Genomic DNA, 23774 nt, shown 5'->3' with positions numbered 1-23774 from the left:
TATTTTATCAAAAGCCCGATTTGTAAGGAATTTGTAAAAATATTATTTGACGAACTAAAAAAGTTTACATAACCACCACGCTTATAGATCTATTATTGGTCTTGCTTAAAATGATTTGAGTGTTGCCCGTTTAAGTCTTACGTATGGGCTTTAAAAATTGTTTTTCCACAGAGAAAGATAAATGTAAATAGCGGAATAAATTTATGTTTATCAAATGTATTATTTAGTTTTATGGTAAAGGATTACCTGAAAAATCGGATCGGAGATAATAAGTGTTAATATTACTACTATAGAGTAGGCGCTAAATTATTTTGTGTATTGACCATGGTTAAAAAAATGCCAGAAAAAGCAATTTTCTACTGAAAAATAACGTAGTTTCGTAAGCAACGTAAATAAATCCTTAAACTTTTATTTTTCAACCAACAAATTAATTTTTTATGACATCTGCTGTGTTTGTTGCACATTTTGCTGTAAGTCATCATTTTATGAAACACAGGAACAGAAGCAATTTTTTATCGTGTTTTTTCTAAACTTAATAAAAATCTGCGGAAAAACAAAATGCTTGGATCCCTTCTGCTTTGGTCAGCACTCGTCGCCATGGCAACCGCGCAGTCAAACGTAACTAATAACGTCACAAATAACGTGACAACTGACGTCACAAGTGCTCTGAACACTTCCACGAGCAACACAATTTCCAACACCATTCTTACAGACTCTACCCTCAAAACCAATGACGTCACGACTAAGCTCACATCAAGTGACGTCATAACCAATATGGCGAGTGACGTCACTGTGGTCCCGAATGCAACAAATGACGTCACACCGTCCATAATTGCTGTTTCAACTCCTAACAACCAAACTGTTGACCCAACGACCGCGATGATGTCATCGAGTGACGTCAACGCCAGTAGTGACGTCATGAACGCGTCATGCATCCACGTTCCAGGGTTGTACCTTGGAAGCAGGAAAAGGGAGTTGGAATGTTGTGCTAAAGTTGTGGAAGATATGAGGTTTGAGTGGGCCCTTGGAACTAAATACTTGACCAGGTGAATGTTCATTATTTTAAACATCTAACACAAATATTCTAAGACGTTCCCAGTAGGCAGCTAAATAATATTCTTTGCCCCCAGGAATTCGGGTAAAATGAGTAATAAAATGAATGGTATGCAGCTAAAGCAAATGCGACAAAAATGACAACCACTGATTTTGATTATAAATCTAGATATTTAGACTGTTTACAAAAAGGTGTAATCCATAAAATAATTTGTTAAATTTTTACAGAAATATATATTTCACCCTTGGAATATGCATCGTCTGTTTCTGCACAAAAAGCATAGATAATAATGGCGAAAACATTTCTGTAACACTTTAGGAAATGATTTTATGTTTTACACTAAACGGTCGAAATATCCTTTGGTTTTAAAGCAAGAATCTTTCTTTTAATTTCATTGTCTGTGGTACATTCCATACATTCAAAAATGTTTCAGCTTTGTAGAAAAATGCTTTAGGTTGTAGTAAGACGTAATTAAGAATATCTATTCAAAGATTTATTCGAAACGTTCAGAATGTTCTGTATGGGCTTTAATATTCTTATTACGTTCCAGCTCAGCAATAAAAAAACTGTTTTCTTCAGGTTTCTTGACATGCTCACTGTGTGGGAATGCCCCCAGTTCGAAAGCGAGTGCAAACGTCGATATTACGCTTTCAACGAATTCACGACTTTGGTGTACGACCGATTCTGCAACCACAGCTTCCTGGTCGACAAGTGCTTGCATAAGGTCGGCTGATTCTGGGTTATACGGGAAATATAAAAACACGGAAAAAAATTTTGTTTTAAATTCGAACTAGAATCGGGTTAAAAGTAAAGATTTAAAGACTCTCAATTAGTTGGGCTTTTTTTATGTTTAACGAACTGGCAAAAAATCCAAAATTAACTGGACCTAGACAAATAGTTATAAAGTTTTGCAAATCTGGTAAGTATAGACGATTACACCGGGAACCAAGGTAATTCGGGGACGGTGAATGATAAAAACCCATTAAAATTGCACTTTAACTCTTATTTTTGAACGCCCAAGTTACATAAATTTGATAGGAATGATATTTATTACTGTTTCGGCCAGCAAAAATTCGTGTAACGACATCCACTATACACAACATTTCACCTTGCTACTTTGCTGAAACGTGCAACGATAACGGCGCCTATGCGTCAAACTACCTTTCTTTTATTGCAATTACCAAACATTGAAGCATTTTTAGATCCACGCCGCGTTTTTATTTATAATTTAAAGAAGAAAACAGTTATTTTTGTTTTATTGAATTGTTTTGCGAAAATTGTTGAATTCTTTGCATAATTATAAAATTCGTGCTGGAAATATTCACAGTCGGCGATTGTCACTAAAGCTGATATGACGTCACTATGTGCGTGATGTGACGTAATAAAGGGTGAATGGAGAGGCGTTGAACATGTTTCGGCGACAGTTTATCTTCGTATGATCGTGTAATTACCTCCACAACATTGAATGGGGAGCTGTCACCCGGGGAAGGAACTCGCGCATCCCATTGTCTTAACGACGCCTTTCTATTGTCTTCGTGTGTGACGTAATAACCGGGTCACCTCAGTATTAAAGCGTCACTTTAAAACTGCGATTTAAGTAAAATACTCTTTGGCAGTGTTTAGGATTACTGAAACAATGATTTACGTCACGTGACTTAGTGGTTCTCAAGATTCATTTGCGACGCATTTTTAAAAAAAATATGCGACTTGCGGCCAGCGAAAAGAATTTCACTAATTGTCACTAAAATGTTCTACAAAGGTCAATTAATTTATTTGTTTGGTATAGTACTGCCTTAAATTCACAGGAACGATATAAATATGTTTATTCCTAATTTTGAATAAAGAAACATTTAAATAGAAGAACAAATAGTTGCACCCCCACTTTTTATACATTATAAGAGCATAGGGTATTTACTGTTAATTGCGCGTATTGAGCGTTTAAAATAAATTGTACAAATAACTTATTTCGACATAAATGTATCAATTTTGTTTATTTTACTAAAAACACATGATAACTTCAGTAATTTCTAGCCCAGTGGTTCCTAATCTTCCATGAGCTTAACAGCAAAAATTTTAAAATGTTACAAGAAGGACCACAAATTAAAGTTTAACTGATGGGTTGTTAAAACATCTTCATATGTCGTGGATGTTACTGTGTATATGGCTTTATTATGTCGTTGTTTGTAATACTACGGTATAATAGATCATTCCCCTTTTGATATTGTTGCTTTGTAGGTCTTATATGTGTTCTTAATCTTTCAATTATTCAACACAGGTCAACAAAATCCTTGCCGAAAAAAATCACAGCACTCAACCCCACCTAGCGGCCGCAACCAGCAACAACACCTCAAGTGTGATTTCTATGAGCAACAGCAGCAGTAATAACATCTCGGTTGAGTGGAGCTACGCAGCGGCTCGTCTCGCTTCAGTGAGCTTGGACCCACGTGACCTTGTAGCTCCTTGTGTCCAAATCGCACTGTACGAAGCGGAACCACTGAAGCATGACGACTACCACGAGATCGTGCATTCTGACGTGCCGGGTTGCGCCCTCGTGTGGTGTGGGTTCGACGGAAATACACTGAGGGGAGGGGGGGTGTCGGCGTGGACGTGCATGGATCAAAGGTGATTGGAGTATTGTGGTTAATTTTAGTAAGTTTAAGCTGTCACATTTCTATTTTACAATCGCGCAAACCCCTATTTTCTATTCTCTCCTCGTTGAAATTGCTAAAAGCCCCCCTTTCTATTGCAACACAATTGATTGACGTCATCGCTTCCTCGTTGACCTTTGACCTAGAGCAAAGTTCTCATGGAAATACGTCATGATTACGTCATAGATCACAGACTGCAGGTGGAAGATTGTGATTGTGGCTAAAGATGTAAAAGAATAAATCGTTTCGGCCTAAAGTTGATTATTCTGGCTTTTTGATCCCTTTTTTTTGGGGGGTCTTATGCATTTGTTGAACCTTGAAATGGTTTATTTGTTAAATTACAAAACAACCTTAAACTTAGTTTTGCGTTCAGCGCGGAAAAACGGTGATCCTTGTGGATCATTGGAAAGCCCTATCCTTGATTTTAAGCCCATTTAGTTATATTTTTCTGTGTTTCTTGCGACAGTTTTTAACACGCTTGTAGTTTATTTTAATTTCAAAAACAGTCTTTCGACTGACTTTGAACATGGCCTGAAGGTCACACATTAGAGATGAATAAGCTCAGCCGCAACAACATTAAAATGCAAGTGTTTAGAAAGCTGTTTCTTTGCGAAGAATACTTAAACAATATAATTTGTCTTCTGTTTGTTTATTTTTGTGAAAAATTACGATTAAATACTTTCGAACTCGAGCCCTCAACTGTGCTTTGCGGTTAAATACATCAATCAAACTGAAAAGTTAAAAACTAATCGCTGGTTAGGGATGTTTTATACAGGCCATTTTATTACATTTTTGCATATTAACAATAATAATTCAATAGCAAATGACGTAATGAGTGCACTCTTAAGGTTAAAATTAATCAAATCAACTAGAATTCCGTCTCGTTGTAATCACCCACTTGTGCTCGCAGCTGCAGATCGAGTGTCACGGCAATCATGGTTTTCTGCGGCTTGGCTGGCCTCGTGATAAGCATCGCGAACCTCACCGTGATACTCGTGATCGTGAGTAACCCATCATTACGTCACAGCCAGTCCATCTACAAGCTCTCCATCGCTCTGGGCGACATCCTGGTCGGTTTCATCGTATTCCCCACCTTCATATCAACACTCACCAAACTGACCTTGACCCCGCACTTCCTAGGGTCATACGACAAGGTCAAAGGTTACCAAAAGGTCAACGGAAGCTTGAGCGAGGAACTAAGCTCTCTGAGCATCCGACAAACCTCCGGACTCTTCAAGGACATCCTCGGAATCCCTTACTCCAACTTCGTGGGCTTCTTTACCATTCTATCACTCATTGTCTCGGTTTATTCGCTCACAATAGCCGGCTTCGATAGACTCACAGCAGTCTACAAGCCGCTTAGGTACAGGAAGGACAAGGCAAAGCGCCTCGCTGTCAGGTTGTGCGTGGGGATCTGGCTGGTGGGGATCCTGGTGGCCACTCTTCCATTCTACGTTCCCTCCCTGGAGTATTCTCTTATCGTGTCCTTCCTCATCGCATCCGGAGGCACAGGAGCGCTGATCCTCTACGCTGTGGGATTCGTGATCCCGCTCCTCATAATGTGGGTCGTCACCATCCTCACTTACATCTCGACGAGGAGACATGCTCAAGCAAGGAGCCACCTCACCAAGGACTCCAAGAGCAAAACGCGATCCGTGGAGAACCGACTTGCGAGGACTCTCTCACTCATGGTGGGATGCTTCACTGCTAGTTTCCTACCTGCAGCTGTTGTTATTATCGCTGGACTCTCAGGAGCTCCCGGGATCTACGCCTATCTTCCGGAGGACTTTCGGTTGAGCGCCTTCTCCGCGTTCAAGGATGCGGAGTTCGCGACTGTGGTGATTCTGACATCCAACAGCTTGTGGAACTTCTTCATCTACAACGCGAGGAACCGGGAGTTCAAGAGAGCTGTGGGAGTTCTCTACAAGGAGGTTGCTCGGAGGACTCGCCTGGCTCTCTGCTGGAATTCCACCTACGACCTCGCGAGAAGACTAGCCCACGATGGAAGAAGAAGACTCTCTAGCATCCCGACCATAACAACGACCTATGGAGGACGGAAGAAGAGTTTGAGCTCCGAGATGACCTCCACCACCAAGCTCCGACGGGAGTCGGGAGCCACCACAGCCACCAGGTTCACGGAACAATCCTCCAACGCTCAAACCACCTCCGTCTTCGGGAAGAGCTCTGAAGCGTCCTCCAGCAGCGCTCCGGAGGCTTCCACCAGGAGCGGAGCGGACTCGACGATCCTTGAGAGCGAGAGCGGATACAAGCCAAAGTACGTCAAGAACCCCAAGAAGAAGAGGAAGACTGAAGAGGAGGTTGGAGAGGACTCGATCTTCCAGTCATTTGCCATTGATGCAAACGCGGATCGCTTGTTTGTGTCCGTGATGGAGAACATTAATGAAGAGATTGAAGTTGTGGAGGAAGGAAAGAAGCAAGAAACGAAAGTTTAACTTGTGGGTTCTTAAACTGGGATCCGTGTACCCCTTGAGCTTGCGGGATGACGTCATCGTCGTCATCCACTGACGTCATCGATTAGTTTTAGGGAGTTATGAAGTCTAATTAAAATCTTAAGGTCTAATTTAAGAGACGCTTTGGCGCTTTATCCTTAAATGCATTCAGCCTTTTTTTCAGTTTCACATTTGTTGGACCGGAAACAGCAACTTTCCTAAGTCTTGTTTTGCGACTTGTTTTATGACGTCAATTGATGACGTCATCTCTAGAATTTCCAACTCGACTCTGATCCACGCGATCCGCGTTAAAAAAAATTTAAGAACCTCTTGTTTAACTGGGTCGGGAATCCGGTTTTTTACCAAATCTTTTATTGTAAGTAATGTAGCTTCCCAGTTTAAATAATTTCAAGTGATCATGTTTTGTGGATTAAGTTTTCAACGCAAAAATAGTTTAACGCAAATGTTGGAACACAAACAATTGTTAGTGCTTTTCCAGTAAATCTTTGTTTTTTTAGAATTCTTTTTTAAAATAAATTGTCAAACTCGGGCGGCCAACTTTTGAAACTTGCATTGGTCACTTAAGTTTAGCCTTGCATGTTGATGACCCGTTGTCAAAAACGAATGATGACATTGATATTTTTTATATTTCAAATGTGCAATATTAACCGTGTTATACAAGACTCGCTAGCTGCTATACCTTCAAATATTGGGTGAGTATTTTTTTTTCGTCCCACAGTGTAATACTGAAGTTGTTATGGAATTGCTTGGAGTGCAAAGTAAAACCGCACGCGACATTATTGGTGTTCACGTTTTATCGTACTTATTAACATTTTTTTATGTGCAATGTTAACAGCGTTACCCATTGAATAACTAATAGGGTTTAACTTAAAAAATGTGAGTTAATAAGACTACTAATGAAATGTAAACTTTAAAACTATAAAGCTGATTATTAAAACGGTAGCTCAAAGCAAGACAGATTTAAACCATTTGACATCGCTCCATTTTATCAACTAACTTGTAGCACTTATTGTTAGGGAATTTTTACACTATTTTACCAGTTTCCTGATAATATATGCCTTTTAGGCAATTATTTAGAAATTAACCGTCGTAGTAAATCTATTGTTAACTAACTTGAAGCATTTAAGAACCTGTGTAATATTGGTGACGTAATTTAGGTAAACAACATTTCCTCACCGCATCAAGTTTCAGTGACGCAATTACGCAAGGTTCCAACATTTATGTCACTTCTTGTTCCAAGTATTTTTTGTCGTGCTCTGTTTGAAGCCCCTTATGTTTTAATGACTTTGTATAAATTTCACTTGCTTGTCTGTGAATTTATTATGTTCACATAATGTATTTTAATGTTGTTTAACTTTAAAACTGCCATTTTCTTACGTGTACTCATTTTGTCGGGATTTTTAAATAAAAATATATATCCGTGCATCTCGACTATGTTGATTGCTTTTAATGTATTTTCGCAAAACAGCGCAAAAAAAGTTAAAAGTAGAAAATGCTGCTTTAATTGCGGGTTTAAAAGTCCGTCTTGTCTAATTTGTTCCAAATTTCCCACAATAGACTGATGATGAGGCTACAAGGCAATTATTTCCGACAATATTAACACGAGCTGGCAGAAGCGCAGTGTTTCGTGTGATGAGTAACGCAGCTCACAGCACGAATCTACATCGTGCCTGGTGTTTAATGCTCTGTGCTTGTATGCTTCGGGCTGACGACTGCGATAATTTGCAATCAGAAGGGAACACACAAGCGGAACCTCATTAGTTTGTGCAATGGTGATGTACGTTCCAACCAAATATTTGATGATTTATTACGGCTGATGTAATATTAGTTCACATATTCTTATACAATAGCAACACATTGTTTAGCCTAGCTAACTTGTGTAATGTAATGTACGTTCAACCGAAATGTTTTTTCATTTATTACGGCTGCTGTACTATTAATTTTTGTTATTTTTCTCGTGTATAAGCAAATTTATAAATTCCACTTTTAAATGAATTAATGACCACCAGCTAAGTTTATTGTGCAAACGTTGGACTCAATTTAAAAGCGTCACCTTTTTTTGACATTATAAATTTACTGAATGTTGCAATGCTCTAGTGGACCTTTTTATTAGGCGGCCCAATTTAAATAATATAAAATCAAATATTTCGCGGCACCCCTGAGAAATAGAAATGGCACCCGGTTGAGAACCACTGGGCTAGGAGATACTAGAAATATATATTTCGCAAAAATGCGGAGGCCATTGCTAGTTATCGCTATTCGTCCGCTACCTGGTACGAAATACACAAATCGTACTAAAACAGTGGAATATGGCGACCCCACAAACATTTTAGGCGGCCCCACATCAGATCGCGACCCACAGGTTGGGGACCATTGCTCTAGTCTATCCGATCAGTTGTCAGTTCAATATTTATTGTAAAACAGTGTTTGATTAAACGCTTTCTTCAGAACAAGATTTAATGAAGAACGTTCTTTTTCTCTCAAACTTAAAGTAAATTTTACTCAAAACCTCTCCCTTTAACGTCGTTCCGGTTCGTAGCACATTCGGCGGTTGATTACTGCCCGGTGATTGGTTTGGAATATTTGTGAAGAGGTGGGCGTTCACTCGATGTTGGTGAGGTTTGGATGCAAGGTGAAATTAGAGGTTCAGTTAATCATGTATCTCACTTTAACCTGCTAGTTTTACAATTGTAGGACTTAGATTACGTCGGCTACTGATTGTACTTTTAGTTTGTTTAGTTTATTCCACCACAGAAGGCCAATTCTACAGGAATATTCGATATTTTGTGATTCATTCCGATAGTGCAGGCAAAAAGTATCGCGTTCAATACCTAATGACGTCATTACTATCGTCAAATAAAAATAACTTGTGAAATTTAAAACTGTGCAGATATATTGTGAACAGGCTGATTAAACCTTAATCTGCTATAGCGTAATTTGAGTTTTGAAAGTACAAATCGCTGCATTTTATTGCAGCTATCTCTCTAAATGCCTAGATAAATAAAAGTATAGGATCGGCACCGATACCACCCTACTATCGGACGTGTGCCGATACTACCAGTTAGCATCGGCTCCGATCCGATATTATCGGACGTCCCTAGTTAATTGCGAAGTTTCTGTTTCGTAAGGTTTAGTTTTCGAGCGATAATCATAAAGTTATTTTTAACTGTATGAGTTTTGTTGAAAATAACAAACAATATAGCTACTTTTAATATTGCAGAGGTTGTTTTTATTTAATATCTATGTTATTACGGAATTGTGCTTTCAACAGACAAATGTTTGTCTGCACCGGACTAAGTTGGTTACTCAACGATGACACCTAGCGGTAACAAAAATCAATGTACTCGCCGCTTGGGGGCACGTGAGCAATTCTTGTTTTACATTGTTGATTGAGTTTTACACATTAGTATTTCTTTTTATCCTTAAGTCAATTGTGACCTAAAATATAAGCTTGTTTGCGTCTCATTTTAAAGATGTATCTTACATCAAACTTTAATTTTTCATCTTGCCCAACCTAAAACTCCTTTAAAATATAATTTATACTTGAACAGTACGCCTGAGATGCGATAATGTAGCGTTTTATTTCATACACAATTAAACTAAACGACACGATTTCACAATGCGGGCGGGGTGTAACATTTCAGTAGTGATGTTCCATGTAGTTTGCTAGCGACCAGGCAAAGTCCGTGAACAGTCCGTCAACTCCAAGTGCAGTCAGGTCGTCATATTCCCGGTATGGGTCTTGTCCGTAGTCGAAAGGTAGATACATGTATTCGTTCCTAGAAACCCAACTGTGGACCTTTATTGAAAAGTGTTGTGTGGGTTAATGTTGTTGTTATATTTTTTCACACAATATGTTATTGTGGAAGCATAAGCTTTCTATGCTTTGTAAGAAATGCAGAAATTTGCACGTTAGTTAGAACTCAAATATTGAGTCGTTAATATATTGTCGGAAACGCGCCTGAATGTGCTGAATGAACTTTAGTAAGCAAATGTTGTTATATTAGAAGCAATATTTTATAAATGGACAATATTGAAACCGATTTATTGGTTTAAAATTAAATTTCAAAGCCAAAAATGGTCGAGTAGATCGAAATCAACTTGATTAAGAAGTTCAGTTACGAACTTGTATCATCTTCCATTCATAACACTAACTCCATTACAGATAAGTGCATAGTGTACTCGCTTTATTGGTCTTTAAATTAGCTAAATATTCTAACGTAAAGTACCTTAAGTCCGTGTGAATGCGCTCTCTTTATAAAATCCGTTCTCCGTGCGATTTTATTGTGATCATCAACCTCAACTATAAGTTGCTTTTTCGCGCCAATCGCGTAACCAATAGAAGCAAACTCGGTCATATTCTGGTCGGACATCTCAACCTTGGTCAGAAGCACCAGTCGGAGCTTGGTGAGCGGAGAAATGTAAAACAAACTTTCGGGGCTAAAAGACTGGATAAAACACGGGTCGTTGTGATTATTGTACCCGTTGCTGCGTAACGTTTCTATGAGCATGTCCTCCATGGTCCGGGGGAAGCCCCTACGCTTCATGACGTCATTAAAGAAGCGTGGGTTTTTGGTTTCCGGATAAATTCCGACTTTTCGCGTCGCGTTCCGCGCAACTTGGAGGTATTCCGCAAATGTGGCGATGGGGAATTCCCCGTTGTAGGACTGGTCGCGGAATGGAAACCGCTGAATCTGATTTAAATTAAAAAAAAACTTGTTTTCAAACAATTTGCAACAGAAAATAACCAACCCCTAAGTCCTCATTTAGGTAAATTCTTGCAAATTTGGTGATGTACCTTGGGCAACTAGTACACAAAGCTTACTCAAATATTTTAATAGCATTGATTAGCTTATGGCTTAAACGGCAGAAATGATTCTGTAACCAAATATACATAAAATTCCTTGCGCCAGGCAATTTATTATTGACTATTATCAATTGACTTAAAATATTGAGCACCATACAACTTAAAAAAAAAAAACACTAAAAAAAACTTACAAAAAACATACTTACTGTGCGAAGCGTTTTTAGCTCTTTTAATGTAAAATCAACTGTGAAATAATCTGTGATTGTTTTTTCCTTGATGACATAAGTTCGAATTCTGTCGTTAAATTCTTGGTGTGACGCAACATTTGTCGTGGCGTTTAGGAAAGCATCATGCGAACAAATCAAATGAAAGTCCTGGAAATTTAAGACTAAAAATAAGACATGTAAATAAAAATCTGCAAAAAAACACTTCTCTGTTGTATTAAACTAAATAACAAACAAAAAAAGACAATATTTTCTATTTTATTTACTGCTTTAAAATGTGATAGCCATAAATGTTTGTAAACTTGTTACCTTTGTAATTGCGAGGTCGCACTCTATGATATCTGCGCCTTGTTCGATCGCCAACTTGTACGCTTCAACTGTATGTTCGGGAAGCATTCCTAATCAATTCAGCAAATATTGGCAATTTAATCTAGTAGCTTGGCTGTATAATTATGTATGAAAAACATGAAAAAAAATTGAGCATGAAAAACACCATAGGATGGCAATATTAAACCTAGTTACCAATGCAAACAATCAAAGTAGGGTATAAATTGTTGGGGTGGCACCAAAATATAGTGGCAAGCAGAAGAACCAAGGGAATTCACTACTTTAAAACGCACTAAACGCACTTCATAGATAAAAGCAGTATACTAACCTTTAAACAAAGTATATAATTAAGCAATAATTACAGAGCAAGTAAATTAATGATGAGTTTGGCCTTGGGGCATTATAGCTGTGTGCATTTACAACAGCTACCTTGTAACTAGATAAGTCTGATATTTCATTTTATTCTGGTCCACGATATTTTAGACCGATGCCAAATGAATTATTACTTCCTCAAACAAGCAAAATGGATGAAATTGAAACATTTAAATGTATTTTTTCCAGATTATCACGCCCAAATTTGGTCTTTGGCGCTAAGAAGTTTATTTACCTCCACTTGCTAACCTAATATTATTTAATTCGCCTTTTAAGGTAGAATCACTGCTTGGATCAAAACATGGCTGAAATTTAAATATTAATTTGTTACCGGCAAAGATCCAACCCTAGTATGAGATGAGTGACGATACTAGCACTATTATTAATATTATCAGACATCCCAACTAATGTTTTTTAAATTCAAGTAAAATTATAAATTAAAAAAATTTACCATTAGAAGTTTTAATGATAAAGTCAATTCTCTTGATATTTTCTCACCACAACTTCCGCGGTGTGCAATGATAAGCGGTCGATTTGTTGGTAGCTGTGATATCGAACCCGATCCATTCCAACCGACCAAGATGTTGGCCAAAAACAGAAAAATATTGGAGCCTGAAAAAAATAGATCTATGAATTACACATAAAACGCTTAACACTGATAGGTTAAATCATTAATATAAAAACAAGACTCCTAGAAAAAGACACAAGTTTTACAGTTATAATTAGGTCTCTCCTAATTGTAAAGAGTTTATATTTTTGTGAAGGCTGATTAGGTAAATCTGTCAACTATGAATAAATAAAGCCTTAAAGTTTGCCGAAATTCCAACACCCAATACTAAAACAAACTAGTCTGTATTAATTTACCTAAAGCCACCAACAACATTCCACCAATACAGGTTAACAGCCATATTGTAGCATTTGTATTAAACAAGTAGTCAAACCTTTCATTGCTGTTCTGCATAAACAACTAGCAGGAAACTAATGCCACCAAAGCGATGCGTTTGTTGTTTTGTTTAGAAGTAAAGGAAATGGCTGCATTTTATCAGGGCTCTATTAAATTGCATTGGTTAAAACACCAGTAAATCTTATGCTGAGCAAATCACAATAAGTTTTGCTTTTTTGAATAAATTTTTATATATGGGTAAAATGTTGCCCAATATTAACTATGCGTTGGTTCGTCATAATATTATTCTATTTGCCAATAGTTAACATTAGTGGTGAGTGGTTGGTACTATGAATGCTTTGAATGTCAATTTTGCTAACAAACAGTAAAAGTTATTTCTTAATATTAAACACAGCTATTTTAACTTACACCCCTGACAATAAATCAATGACAAAACAAACGCTTTTAATAATTAATTGTTTATTAACAATAACATTAAACCAAGTTAAATTGAGGAAAAGCCATGGACATAAAACAAACAAATGCTTTGTCAAATACAGAATGATAAAAGTAAACCATAGAGAACATACAAAACAAAAAAATACCCATTAAATTGTGACAATAAAAAAAGCTTTACTTTTAATTATAGACCTTTATGCTGCAAACAGGAATCAATAAAATAAATAATTGCCTAAAAATATAAATTTCACAAACAACAATATACAAAGTAAAAGAATCAATAAGCAGGTTGGGAAATGCATATTTAGAGTTGGTTAGATATTCATATTCCATCAACTATTGATATAATGTGAACTATACTGACATACCAGAGGTAAATTGACACCAAATCGAACAAAAAACCTGCTCCATACAACGTGTTCTTTCATACAAGGTGTACTTTGGTTATAACACACACAGATGTACTATTGGTGTAACTGTAATATGAATGTTTCTACACAAAACATTTGTAAAAGTGTGTAATCAAATATTTCCTTCAATACTAGAAATAAAACAACTTGACTTCTTAGAAAGCAATCCTAAATAAAGTCCAACATTGGAAATTACCGAACAGAAGTTTAAATTGAAAAAACAACCAAAAGTTTGTTTAAAACATGTGATAAAAGTAATAATACAAAACAACACAGAGTAACATCGACACTAAAAACCTAACTTTGCATATTTAAAGGTGGAAACAAAAAAATAGTTTTGAATTTATGACAAGCCATACTCATTGCACAGAGAAGTGCAAGTATTTTTATGTGACCCAGAACATATATTTCCTTTTTACTTGTTCGTTGTTTAAAATATTGCTGAAATTACCAATGTCCAATAATATCGGATTGTAGTTGATACGCGATGCCAAGTGGTAGTATCGGTACTGGTTCGATACTAGGGTTGCATCGGTGCTGATCCGATACCAACTTGATATTGAGAATTCCAGCGTTATTTTTTTGCTAATGAAATCATTTGGTATTGGATCGTGAAGCTTTTTGTCAAAAATATAGGATATAGGCAACGGCATAAAATATCAAGCATTGGACAACCCTAGTATGTAAATCCCACATGGCAAAAGTACTAACATTTGTTTCACAATTTCTAGCATACTGGCAACATTCATAGATTTTTGGTATGCAACTTTCTGAATCAAACCTTGGAGCACAGTGACATACAAGTGCACAATGAAGACCAACTGATCCAAACACAAGAAAATGGTGTTAAAGTCTTCTAGTACATCAGCAACAAAGTTTTACACAAACTTCAAATGCACCTCAAATAACTTACAAGCAAGGTTTTCACAAGATGAATTTTTTCTCTAACCACTTAAATGAGAGTTTTTACACATTTTATGAAAAAAAACTGCCACACATTTTATGAAAAAAATATTTAAAGAAAATTTCTGGATTTTCAAAGATTAGTGACAAGCCTGTACTAAACAATGATGTAAAGCGCCAGAATTTGAACTGGAAATAAAGACTGTTGGTATCATTAAATACCTAAGCATAAACTGTTGCAAGATAAAAGCATCTTATGTACGGCGAAATTAATAAAACCACTAGTTGGCAGCAATGTGCCTGTCGAAAAATACCTTCTGACGTTTGCACATATTTAGAAACAAGTTGACCCTAACTACCTTTAGACAACTGACATTTTACCAAACACTGAAATTGTGGCCGGTTATTGTCAGCTTCTTATTTGTGGCAGAATTACACGGATCTTTGTTAAAGTTCACAACCCACTCCGTCCACTACCTATATCAGCGATCACTGTCACCAGCGAGATGCGGTGAAGCGTGAAGAGTAGGAGCAGAATGAGCAGGGTTTGGAGGAAAAGTGAGAGCTTGAATCTGCTCCTCAGCAAATCGTGGCTCGACTGCGATTCAACAATCTGAAAAATATTTAAACTTTTATTCAACTGATGATGGTAGAAGGGAATATCAAAAACTTTGTTTATGATGATGGCGATCTACTCGACTACTTTGGCTGTAAAGTTCATTATCAAGCTACATTACAGATCCGCGCATAGTATACCTGCTTAAAACTTTTAGGTTTATACCTACAAAGGATGTTCATCAGGAATATTTTATGGGTTAAAAAAATACATTCAATAAAAGACAGATTTATCAAAACTATGATTTGAGGTAAAAAAAAGCTTTTATTGGTTTGTCAGGTTGTGAGCAACTTTGGGGAAAATTACCTTATTACAAAGAACTTGTAATTTCTGTATTACGCATTTCTCAACTAGGTTATATCAATTGAGGTCGAGATACAGAATATTAGCCAAACCTTGCATAAAACAGCAATAACTTTTGCAAATAAGTATAAACTTCACCTGTCTCCTTAACTTTGCAACTTCTGTACTTAATCGCTGTAACTCAACGTCGGTTTGGACTTGAGGCTTCACATTAGCCCCACTAGATGGCGTTATAACGCTGTTGGGTGAGGTATTTTGATTCTTCGGTGAAAGCCCTCCGTCAAATCTGACGCGGATTCTAAGGAAAGAAACAGCTTTGTCATAATTTGTGTATTTGTGTCGCTGCCTTGTAAATTCACCCATACATAAAATGACAATGCTGTTAATAAATAACACAGGTTTATTGCATGCAAAAACATGGGGCTAAACATGTGAAAGATGTCTGCTTTTACTTATTTTATTTTTATACTATGAATGACCATTGACCATGTAAAATTCTGACGGAGTTTGTAAAATGTCGCGTTTATAGCAAGAGTTTAGATACAGTTCCCCCATAGAAACAGTTTTCGCAAACCCTGGTTTAGAAATCCTACCTTACATAGCGAAAAGTACAAATATTTTACCGGTGTTCCAATCGCGACTCTTTCGTTGCATGTTTGGCCCAAAATCCCTGCATTTCTTCCCCTTTTTCCATCTTCTGATAAAGCACAAGAAACCGATCTTTTTCCACTTTGTCCTCCAATCCATCCGACAGGCTTATCCGTATCTCACTGGTCTCTTCTAAATGTTAAAAGCAACAGCATAATAGCACTTCAAACAGCAACCTTCCGACTTGTAAGTTGTGCATTGCTTTTGACTAAATACAGTTTAAATGGAAAATGTTATATTTTTGTAAGCAACTTTATTTATTTGAGTAATACAGAGTTTAAATTTTAAAATGGAATGAGCATTTTTATTATAATTTTTGAAGTCAAATAAACCAATTTAGCTATTTATAGTTGTATTAGAAAAGACATATTGCGTTTGTTAAATAAATAGGCTTTTTTTTAAACTGTGCTTTTAAAATTTACAAGCAGAATAAGTGTACGATTTTTTTTTGTTTTTTTGCACCAATTTTCTTTGGTTAAGCTCATTCTTCAGTCGACATAGTCACCAGAATTCTGCCATACTTTGTGTAGTACTTTCGGAATAAAAAGAAGATTAAAAAACAGTGCGCACCTGCAGAAACCATCCCAGTGCTTGGTTTAACGTGGTAACGTTCGGGTGAGGTCGTCTTGATTTTAAACGCCACATTTCCATCCTTGTTTGGGTTTCGTAATGTGATCAGTGAGTGATATCGGGAAGTTGCTTGGTCTTTGGGCGGAGATTTGAAAACTATTTCCGACACTGGGCTAAATACAATATAAAAACAAATGGGGACTAAGCACTCACAGAAAATTCTAAATTTGGAACAAAAAAAAATATTTTTTCAGTACACTATGCACAGATCTGTAATGTAGCTTGAAAATGAAGGTCAACGCCAAATAGATCAAGTAAATTGTGATGAAATACATTAAAATTTAAAACCTCCGTCTTTCTTACGATGTAATTTTATATTTTTAACAAAAACGCGATTGAGTTGTCACTGGCTGAAATGACAAAACGCTATAAATTACCTAAAAATATTTTATAATAGGTTATTCTTTTATTTATAACATAAAAATGGTGGTGTACAAACTCGACTATCAAACAAGCAGAACACCTTTGTAACAAAACTCATGCTCACCTCATGAAAAGTAAATCTCCCAACTTAATCTCCTCACACTGTGGAGGTTTTCGGGGACTTTTTGGTTTCTGTTTCTCTGTAATAGAAGAAGGGTGCCTAAATGTTTTATTGGTGACAGCACACAATGTATTACTTGGCCTTGGAGCATAATAAGTCATAGTAAAAAAAGCAAAGCCGGGGATGCCACACAAACTGTTTTAATAGGTTTGTAATTGTACTATTATTATCAATTATAGCAGCTACTACAACTTGGTCTACATCAGGGGTCATGAAACTTTTTTAAAAGCCAGATAACTCAGACTGGCGATTGTGGCATGATATAAACCTTTTTGACTTAACAATAATAAAATGAGGGAAAATAAAAGAAACATTTTATATTTATCTAATATCTTTATGTTTAAAATTCCATCAACATTCAACTTAGTTTTACATCAGACAAACATTTCGCCTAATAAACTATTAACAACAGCACACAAATCTTGGGATATCTTTGTTTAAACTTTTGTGCATAGGCAACTTTCCCCACAATAACCACAGCGCACTCACCTGCTAGCTTACTTGAGCCTGAACTAACTTCGGGTGTTCCTTGTTGTATAAGGGGCTCTGATTCATTCACAAAACTCACACCTCCGTTTGGGAGTTCCCCAGCGGGGGGTGCACCATCTCCAGCAGCTGCTTGTTGCAAAATCTAAGAAATAATAAAATTCTGTTCAACACATCTGCTGAGCAAACCAACAATATAGATTGACATACATCAAGGTGCTTTGTATTTAACCACTGTATAAGTTGACAGTTTCACGATAATTTAAGTGCAAAGTAATTCCAACTGCTCTTTTTAATAAAACCTTAAAAAGCTGGTTCACAAATGCAAAGGTTCTGGCCTCCTGGGTTTTAATTTTAACAAATATCAAATTTGTTTTGGCAAAACACTGCTTTGTATTTTACACTATGGTTGTAAGTTCAATCCTTGACCACTACCTTTTAACACTTGTTCCTATCACAATGAAATTATGTACCACCTTACAAATAGCTTTCATCATTAAGTGAGTGTTTTATTAACAAACCTATGTGAAATGACAATATTTACTTAATTTTAAATTATAAATTTGCTTTATGACATAATGCTCTTGATTAGTATTGAAAATATGTTAAGACAATTATTTTCTGTTAAAGTCGCCAAACTTTTTTTTCGCAAAGCAATCAGACTAGGGCCATTATCAAATGACCTGTTACATAATTTGTTTGCCTATGGGGTGATGGACTGTATTAATGGGGTTGTGGCTTGAAAATATTAAAACACCTCCCACCTCTTCCTGCAGAGCCGATTCTTCGTTTTGTTCGTCCAACGTCCCTTGTTCTTGGTTGATGCTGGAAGAATCCTGCGGAGGACCGACCACCACCTCGGATGTTGCAGTTATCTCGAGGTCCGTCACCACAAACTCATCCTCACCCACGCTCACGTTGTCAGCTGGACATAAGCGATAGGTCAGCACGAGTTTAGAAAGTTTAAACAGGTTTTAAAGGGGTCAACACCTTAGTTTTACTCAAATTCACACAAACTCATCCTCGCCCACACTCACGTTGTCAGCTGGGGAGTTTGAGGGGTTTAGCACACAAGCAACATGTAAGCACAGATATAGAAGGTTTAAACAGAGCTTACAAAACTGGGGGTTGTGACCTTTAGTCTTGCTCAATTTCACACAAAATGTTTAAAATTTCGGGCTTCAAATATGCAAGCAAATGTCAACACTAATGGAAAACAGAATCTCAAACTGTTTTTTTAAGATATACAACATTTTTTTATCACTGTCAAACAATTAGGAAAAGTTTATTAAATTTAAATGAAGTTTGAAAATTATAGAAAGCCCTGGATTCCAGTATGCGAAAAATTTCATTCCGGACAAGAAAAAAAAATTTCAAGAAAAAATTTAGGTGAAGTATAAACAACATTTTACCAGTGTCTTCAAACACGGAGATAGAATCCTGTTGTTGTTTAACATCGGGGATATCATCTGGGAATGGGGGATAACTATATTGCCAGTCATCCTGAAACAACACGAAATGCATTAAGCTGGTAATTTGTCTCTGTTTTTATAATTAGATAATTTAAAATATTGCATGTTCCAAGAATGTCAGATTTTGGTTTTTTTTTCGGTAGAAACTATGAACTCTTGTGATGTTAAATTTGTTAATATTCTGTAGCTGGTTAAACTTTCTAAGGGTATGTTGTATGTTTTTATTGGATTTCCTGGGTTTAATGGTGTGCTAATACTGTATAAAACCAACCAATTCTAGGCAAATGCAAAAAGTTTGGCAGACCACAGATAACGTTGTCAAAAATTAAAGTGTCAATCCAACATTTTTTTCCCTTTAAAATATACACTGGTTCATTCTTAAAAAGCAATATTCTTACACACAGCAAACTCACAGTGCCTCCCATGTACTTTAGCAGCTGGTCTGCGTCAAAGAATTGTCTAAGTTCTTTAAACGAAGCAAACTTTGTTCGATTGCGTTGCTCTTCAGTCATCCATTGCTTTACAACTTTCCAAATCGCTGAAAAAACAACGTGACATTTCCGTAAGCATGAATAATGTAGCAGAAGCCCACTTAACTCAACTGTGAAATCAATTTGTATGTGTCAGATTCCATAATCTAGTAACAATTGGTATTTAACCTATAGCTTCCTAAAACTTTACAGAAAGTTCTATAAACTTTACGAAGAATACTTTGAAATCTGTGATGCATTGCAGTTCAACTAAATGTGATTGTGAAACTTAAATGCTTTGTCATATCGTCACTCGTATATATAGTACAATGAGCTGATAAATATTGAAATATGCACATTTGTTACTAGTTGTGCGCAATTAGTAATTCAACTTAGTATTGAAATAGACCCGGCAGTTGGTGAATAATAAGCTTTGGTCCAACAAAGAGAAATAAAATAAAGCTGGAAATTAGCTTTTGTTCTATTGATGTCATTTACAACCAAAGTTTTGTTAATTTTCTTTCTATTTTTTGGGCTTTGTGACACAAATTTAAAGCTGGACACACTACTAGATGTGTAAGAAACCTATGTATATATATAATACCTCAACTTACCGTTCATAATCCATGGCATCTCAACAATCACAATTCGCTCTGAAAAACAAACACAAAGGACTTAATTTTGTATATTCAAATATCTAGATAAGCTTGGCAGTTGCATGAAGCTGCAGCCCTGTAATATTGTGGTCCTTGCTATTCTGTACATTGGTTTTGCATAAACATTTACTCCAGTCGACTAAATTAGAACTATTTCGGTGTCAGCATATCGTTATTTTGGACTCAAGCCATAAGACCGAAATAGAACAACAAACATGTCGGAATAAGACCATGTAATTGGACTAATAACCTAACAGTTGTAATGCCGCTTATAGAGTGTTTCATGTAACCCTGTAACCCCCCCCTAAATTAAATACATCGCTAACGGTGCCCGACGAACTAGAGGTGTAAGTGTCATTTAGGCTATTTTGCGATGAATTTAGAACGTATTTTGACAGGTTTAGGTCTTATTCCGACGATTAAGTTCTCATTCTGTAGTGGATATTATTGCGTATTTGGCTTTATTATGTCGTTGGTCTTAAATACTATTGTTTTATAGATTACTCTGCTTTAGATATATTGTTTGCCTCGTAGGTCTATTGTGTGTTCCCATTATTTCATTGTTCAATTTATTTTGGTACTTGTAGGTACTTTGAGCCCGTTCTAATGCATGAGTATGCCGAGAATTATTTTAAAAATTTTGGCTCTATTGGTAAGCCTCTTGGTGACAAGTGCAATAAATAAAATATGTTTCCACATTGTGCACAATGTTTAGTTTGTTTATTGTGAAGTTACAGAAAAACATTTTTCCTACTACTCTCGTAAGAGTGCAACAGAATATAATGATTTAAGGTAGAGCGCTGTATTTCAAAAAGTTTGGGAGCCAGACTGGCTTACATGGGTTCATTTATAAAGTAATAAAATAAAAAATATTTACCAAGCATCCCGGGAAAGTAAGTTGTAAAGCAATCGAGCATAAATCTTATTCCCCCGACATCAACGTTGCTCAACCCTGCTTTGCTGACGTCGAGTAGAAACGTCATGTGCTTGCCGGGGTACGCTTGCTGGATCCGTTCCAACCACATCGACAATAACCTTTGAACCTGCGCCTTCATGTCCTTGGTTTGCTGACGAGAAATGAAGTGAACTGCGAACAAAGGTCAAAGTTTTATCTTGATGATTATTGCTTTTGTTCTTTTGTATTCTGTAAACATATTTATCTGCAGCTTGATATCGAATGTCAAAGCCAAAAAAGTCAAGGAAATCAAAATCATCTTGTAACAACGTTTTAATACTCACTTGTATGATCATCAGTTAATGTGACATTCAGTATCAAGCTACATTACAGATCCGTGCATACCTAAGTATTTTAATGTTATATTGCAAGGATGGGCAAACTGATATACTCCGACATGTTTTTGATACTAATTAAGCTGAAAAGTATACTTCAAATTTATAGAGAGGTGATATCTCATTAAAACACACTACTTTTTTATCCCCTTATTCACCTAGTATGCCATTGCATTGTGATGTAACATTGCAGTTAATTTAAGTCCGCAAACCTGTACAATGTTTTGGGTTTTATACGATGTTTTTGAAAAAAATTGTTTATTATTAATTATTAAAACATTTTAACCCACCCAGTGTAATCACGTATAACTGTCTGTGTTGTGTTTTCTTATTAGACATAAATTCATCACATGTTAATTCACTCTATGCAGCGATTTATTTAATCAATAAATTAGTTGTGCGGCTTGTGAGCTGTAAAGTTTGCCCACTCACTGTTACTATAAAAAGCTGTCACTCACTTTGCAACACAGAATGAAAAAAACATACATAAACAGATGATAAAATAGCATATGTTGTAAAATAAATTATGCGAACACGTAATTTGAACACCATTTTAATCCCTTGTATTTAGGAAAATTCCATTTTTGAATATTAGTGGTTTAAAAGTGTAACCTTTTTTGCCAACAAAATATGGCTTATCTGTTTTGTAAATTAAAAACATATACCTATTATTGTTCCATCTCTTGCTATTCCGCGAACATAAATAATTCCTCTTTTCATGAAATCCACATCAAAATCATCAGGTTTTAGGTCTACAGAGAACCATGAAATACATAATTCACAAGAAGGTTCACACCATGAACATCAAAACAGACGTGATGCTCTCGGCATGCTACAGACACTTGCTGAAGGATTAGAAGCTATTTGCTATCACTAATTGTCTTATTGTGTTGTTGCTCACGTTTTTTTGGTTTTGCTATGAGTTTTACAACGAGTGATGTGTGTCATTCACCCTGAATAAGGCGACTTGAATAGGTTGCCCAAACATTAAGAGCTGTTTTTGATTATTACTATGCCTCAAAGCAACAGGTTATACATATTTGCGCACCTAACAAATACAATTTGCTTAGTTAATTTGGATTACCATAGATTTGTTTTTCATTCCTCCATTTAAATGCCTGTGTTGCGAGTTGCACGGAAGCTTCAATGTCGCCTTTCCTCCATCGCAGAAAGCATAACGCGTATTTGTCATTGCTCAAAACGCGATCCAAATCACGCTGATCAAATGTTGAAATTTCCTCTACAAACAAAATAAATTGTTCATCTTTAACTGCTGAAAAAATGTAGCTAAGTAGTACAGCAGTCTGAAAAAATCTAGGTGCTTGTTGCTAAACAATGATTGAGAATCTTATGTAAACATGTAGCATATTTTTTTTAAACTGTTGAACCAAACTATGTAATTCAATAAAGCTATGCAATTTGTATCTGACTATTTTACAAGGTTTGGCGCTGGTCTAGAGTCTTACCACAGTTATTAAATCAACACACAATATTTGGGTTATGGTGAGAGTAAGCGTTTGGGTTGAGGTTGACCCAAATCGCCAACCGGCAACCAAACAATGTTGTGGTTAGATTTCAGACCAGCGCCCTAGGTTAATTAGGCAGTAATAAATGGAAAAGCTTTCATTTTGTTTCGTTTTGATATTGTAAACCAAATACTTAACCTACCTTCAGGAAGATTTTTTAGTTGATTTCTAAAATCTGAGATCTGTTCTGGTCCAATTTCCATCGCACCATTTAAGCTTAAGAAACAAAATAAGAGTAGATTAAAGTTTGTACGATGAACATCATCACAACAAGTTCAATCTATATTATTAAGTAATTGAGTTCATTTCCAAATTAAGGTTAATTTATTTTGCTGCCACAAGATTAGATATAACTTTGTAAAAATTACACAAACGCGACAAAAACGTACAGATCTGCTTTGTGTTTTGTAGATTTTACAACATAAACAACTTCGCAGTCTGACTCACAAAACAAGCTCTTTGCCAATAACAAATTGCAAAATTATTTCGAAAAGATGTAAACAAACAAAAGATACAAATAGCGACGTTTAGTGGCGAATAAATAAAAATATTTTGACTACTTGCAGCGCTACTGA

General features: G+C 36.2%; 2 protein-coding genes across 2 annotated transcripts; one reads left to right on the top strand and one right to left on the bottom strand.

Annotated features, from left to right (window-relative positions):
• Positions 1-558: 558 nt before the first annotated feature.
• LOC146137112 (uncharacterized) lies at positions 559-6155 on the top strand. The gene is made up of 4 exons (XM_083396332.1): positions 559-1046; positions 1634-1778; positions 3330-3676; positions 4613-6155. The coding sequence occupies exons 1-4, from the start codon at positions 559-561 to the stop codon at positions 6153-6155; spliced, it is 2523 nt and encodes an 840-aa protein (XP_083252458.1).
• A 3658-nt stretch (positions 6156-9813) lies between these two features.
• On the bottom strand, positions 9814-23648 carry LOC146137111 (uncharacterized). The gene is made up of 20 exons (XM_083396331.1): positions 23589-23648; positions 23342-23415; positions 22758-22913; positions 22339-22425; positions 21261-21470; positions 20342-20380; positions 19671-19795; positions 19198-19288; positions 18550-18710; positions 17789-17930; positions 17243-17318; positions 16696-16868; positions 16101-16257; positions 15616-15775; positions 15036-15171; positions 12402-12515; positions 11514-11602; positions 11187-11354; positions 10403-10867; positions 9814-9972 (listed from the first exon to the last, which is right to left on the bottom strand). Exons 2-20 carry the CDS (start codon positions 23400-23402, stop codon positions 9814-9816), a joined length of 2769 nt encoding a protein of 922 aa, XP_083252457.1. The 5' UTR covers positions 23403-23415; positions 23589-23648.
• Positions 23649-23774: the final 126 nt, after the last annotated feature.

The sequence above is a fragment of the Ascidiella aspersa genome, chromosome 8 (assembly GCF_963924565.1).
Source record: "Ascidiella aspersa chromosome 8, kaAscAspe10.2, whole genome shotgun sequence".
In the NCBI taxonomy this organism is placed as follows: domain Eukaryota; kingdom Metazoa; phylum Chordata; class Ascidiacea; order Phlebobranchia; family Ascidiidae; genus Ascidiella; species Ascidiella aspersa.
The sequence above is the reverse complement of the archived record's forward strand: the minus strand, read 5'-3'. Positions and strand labels throughout refer to the sequence as shown.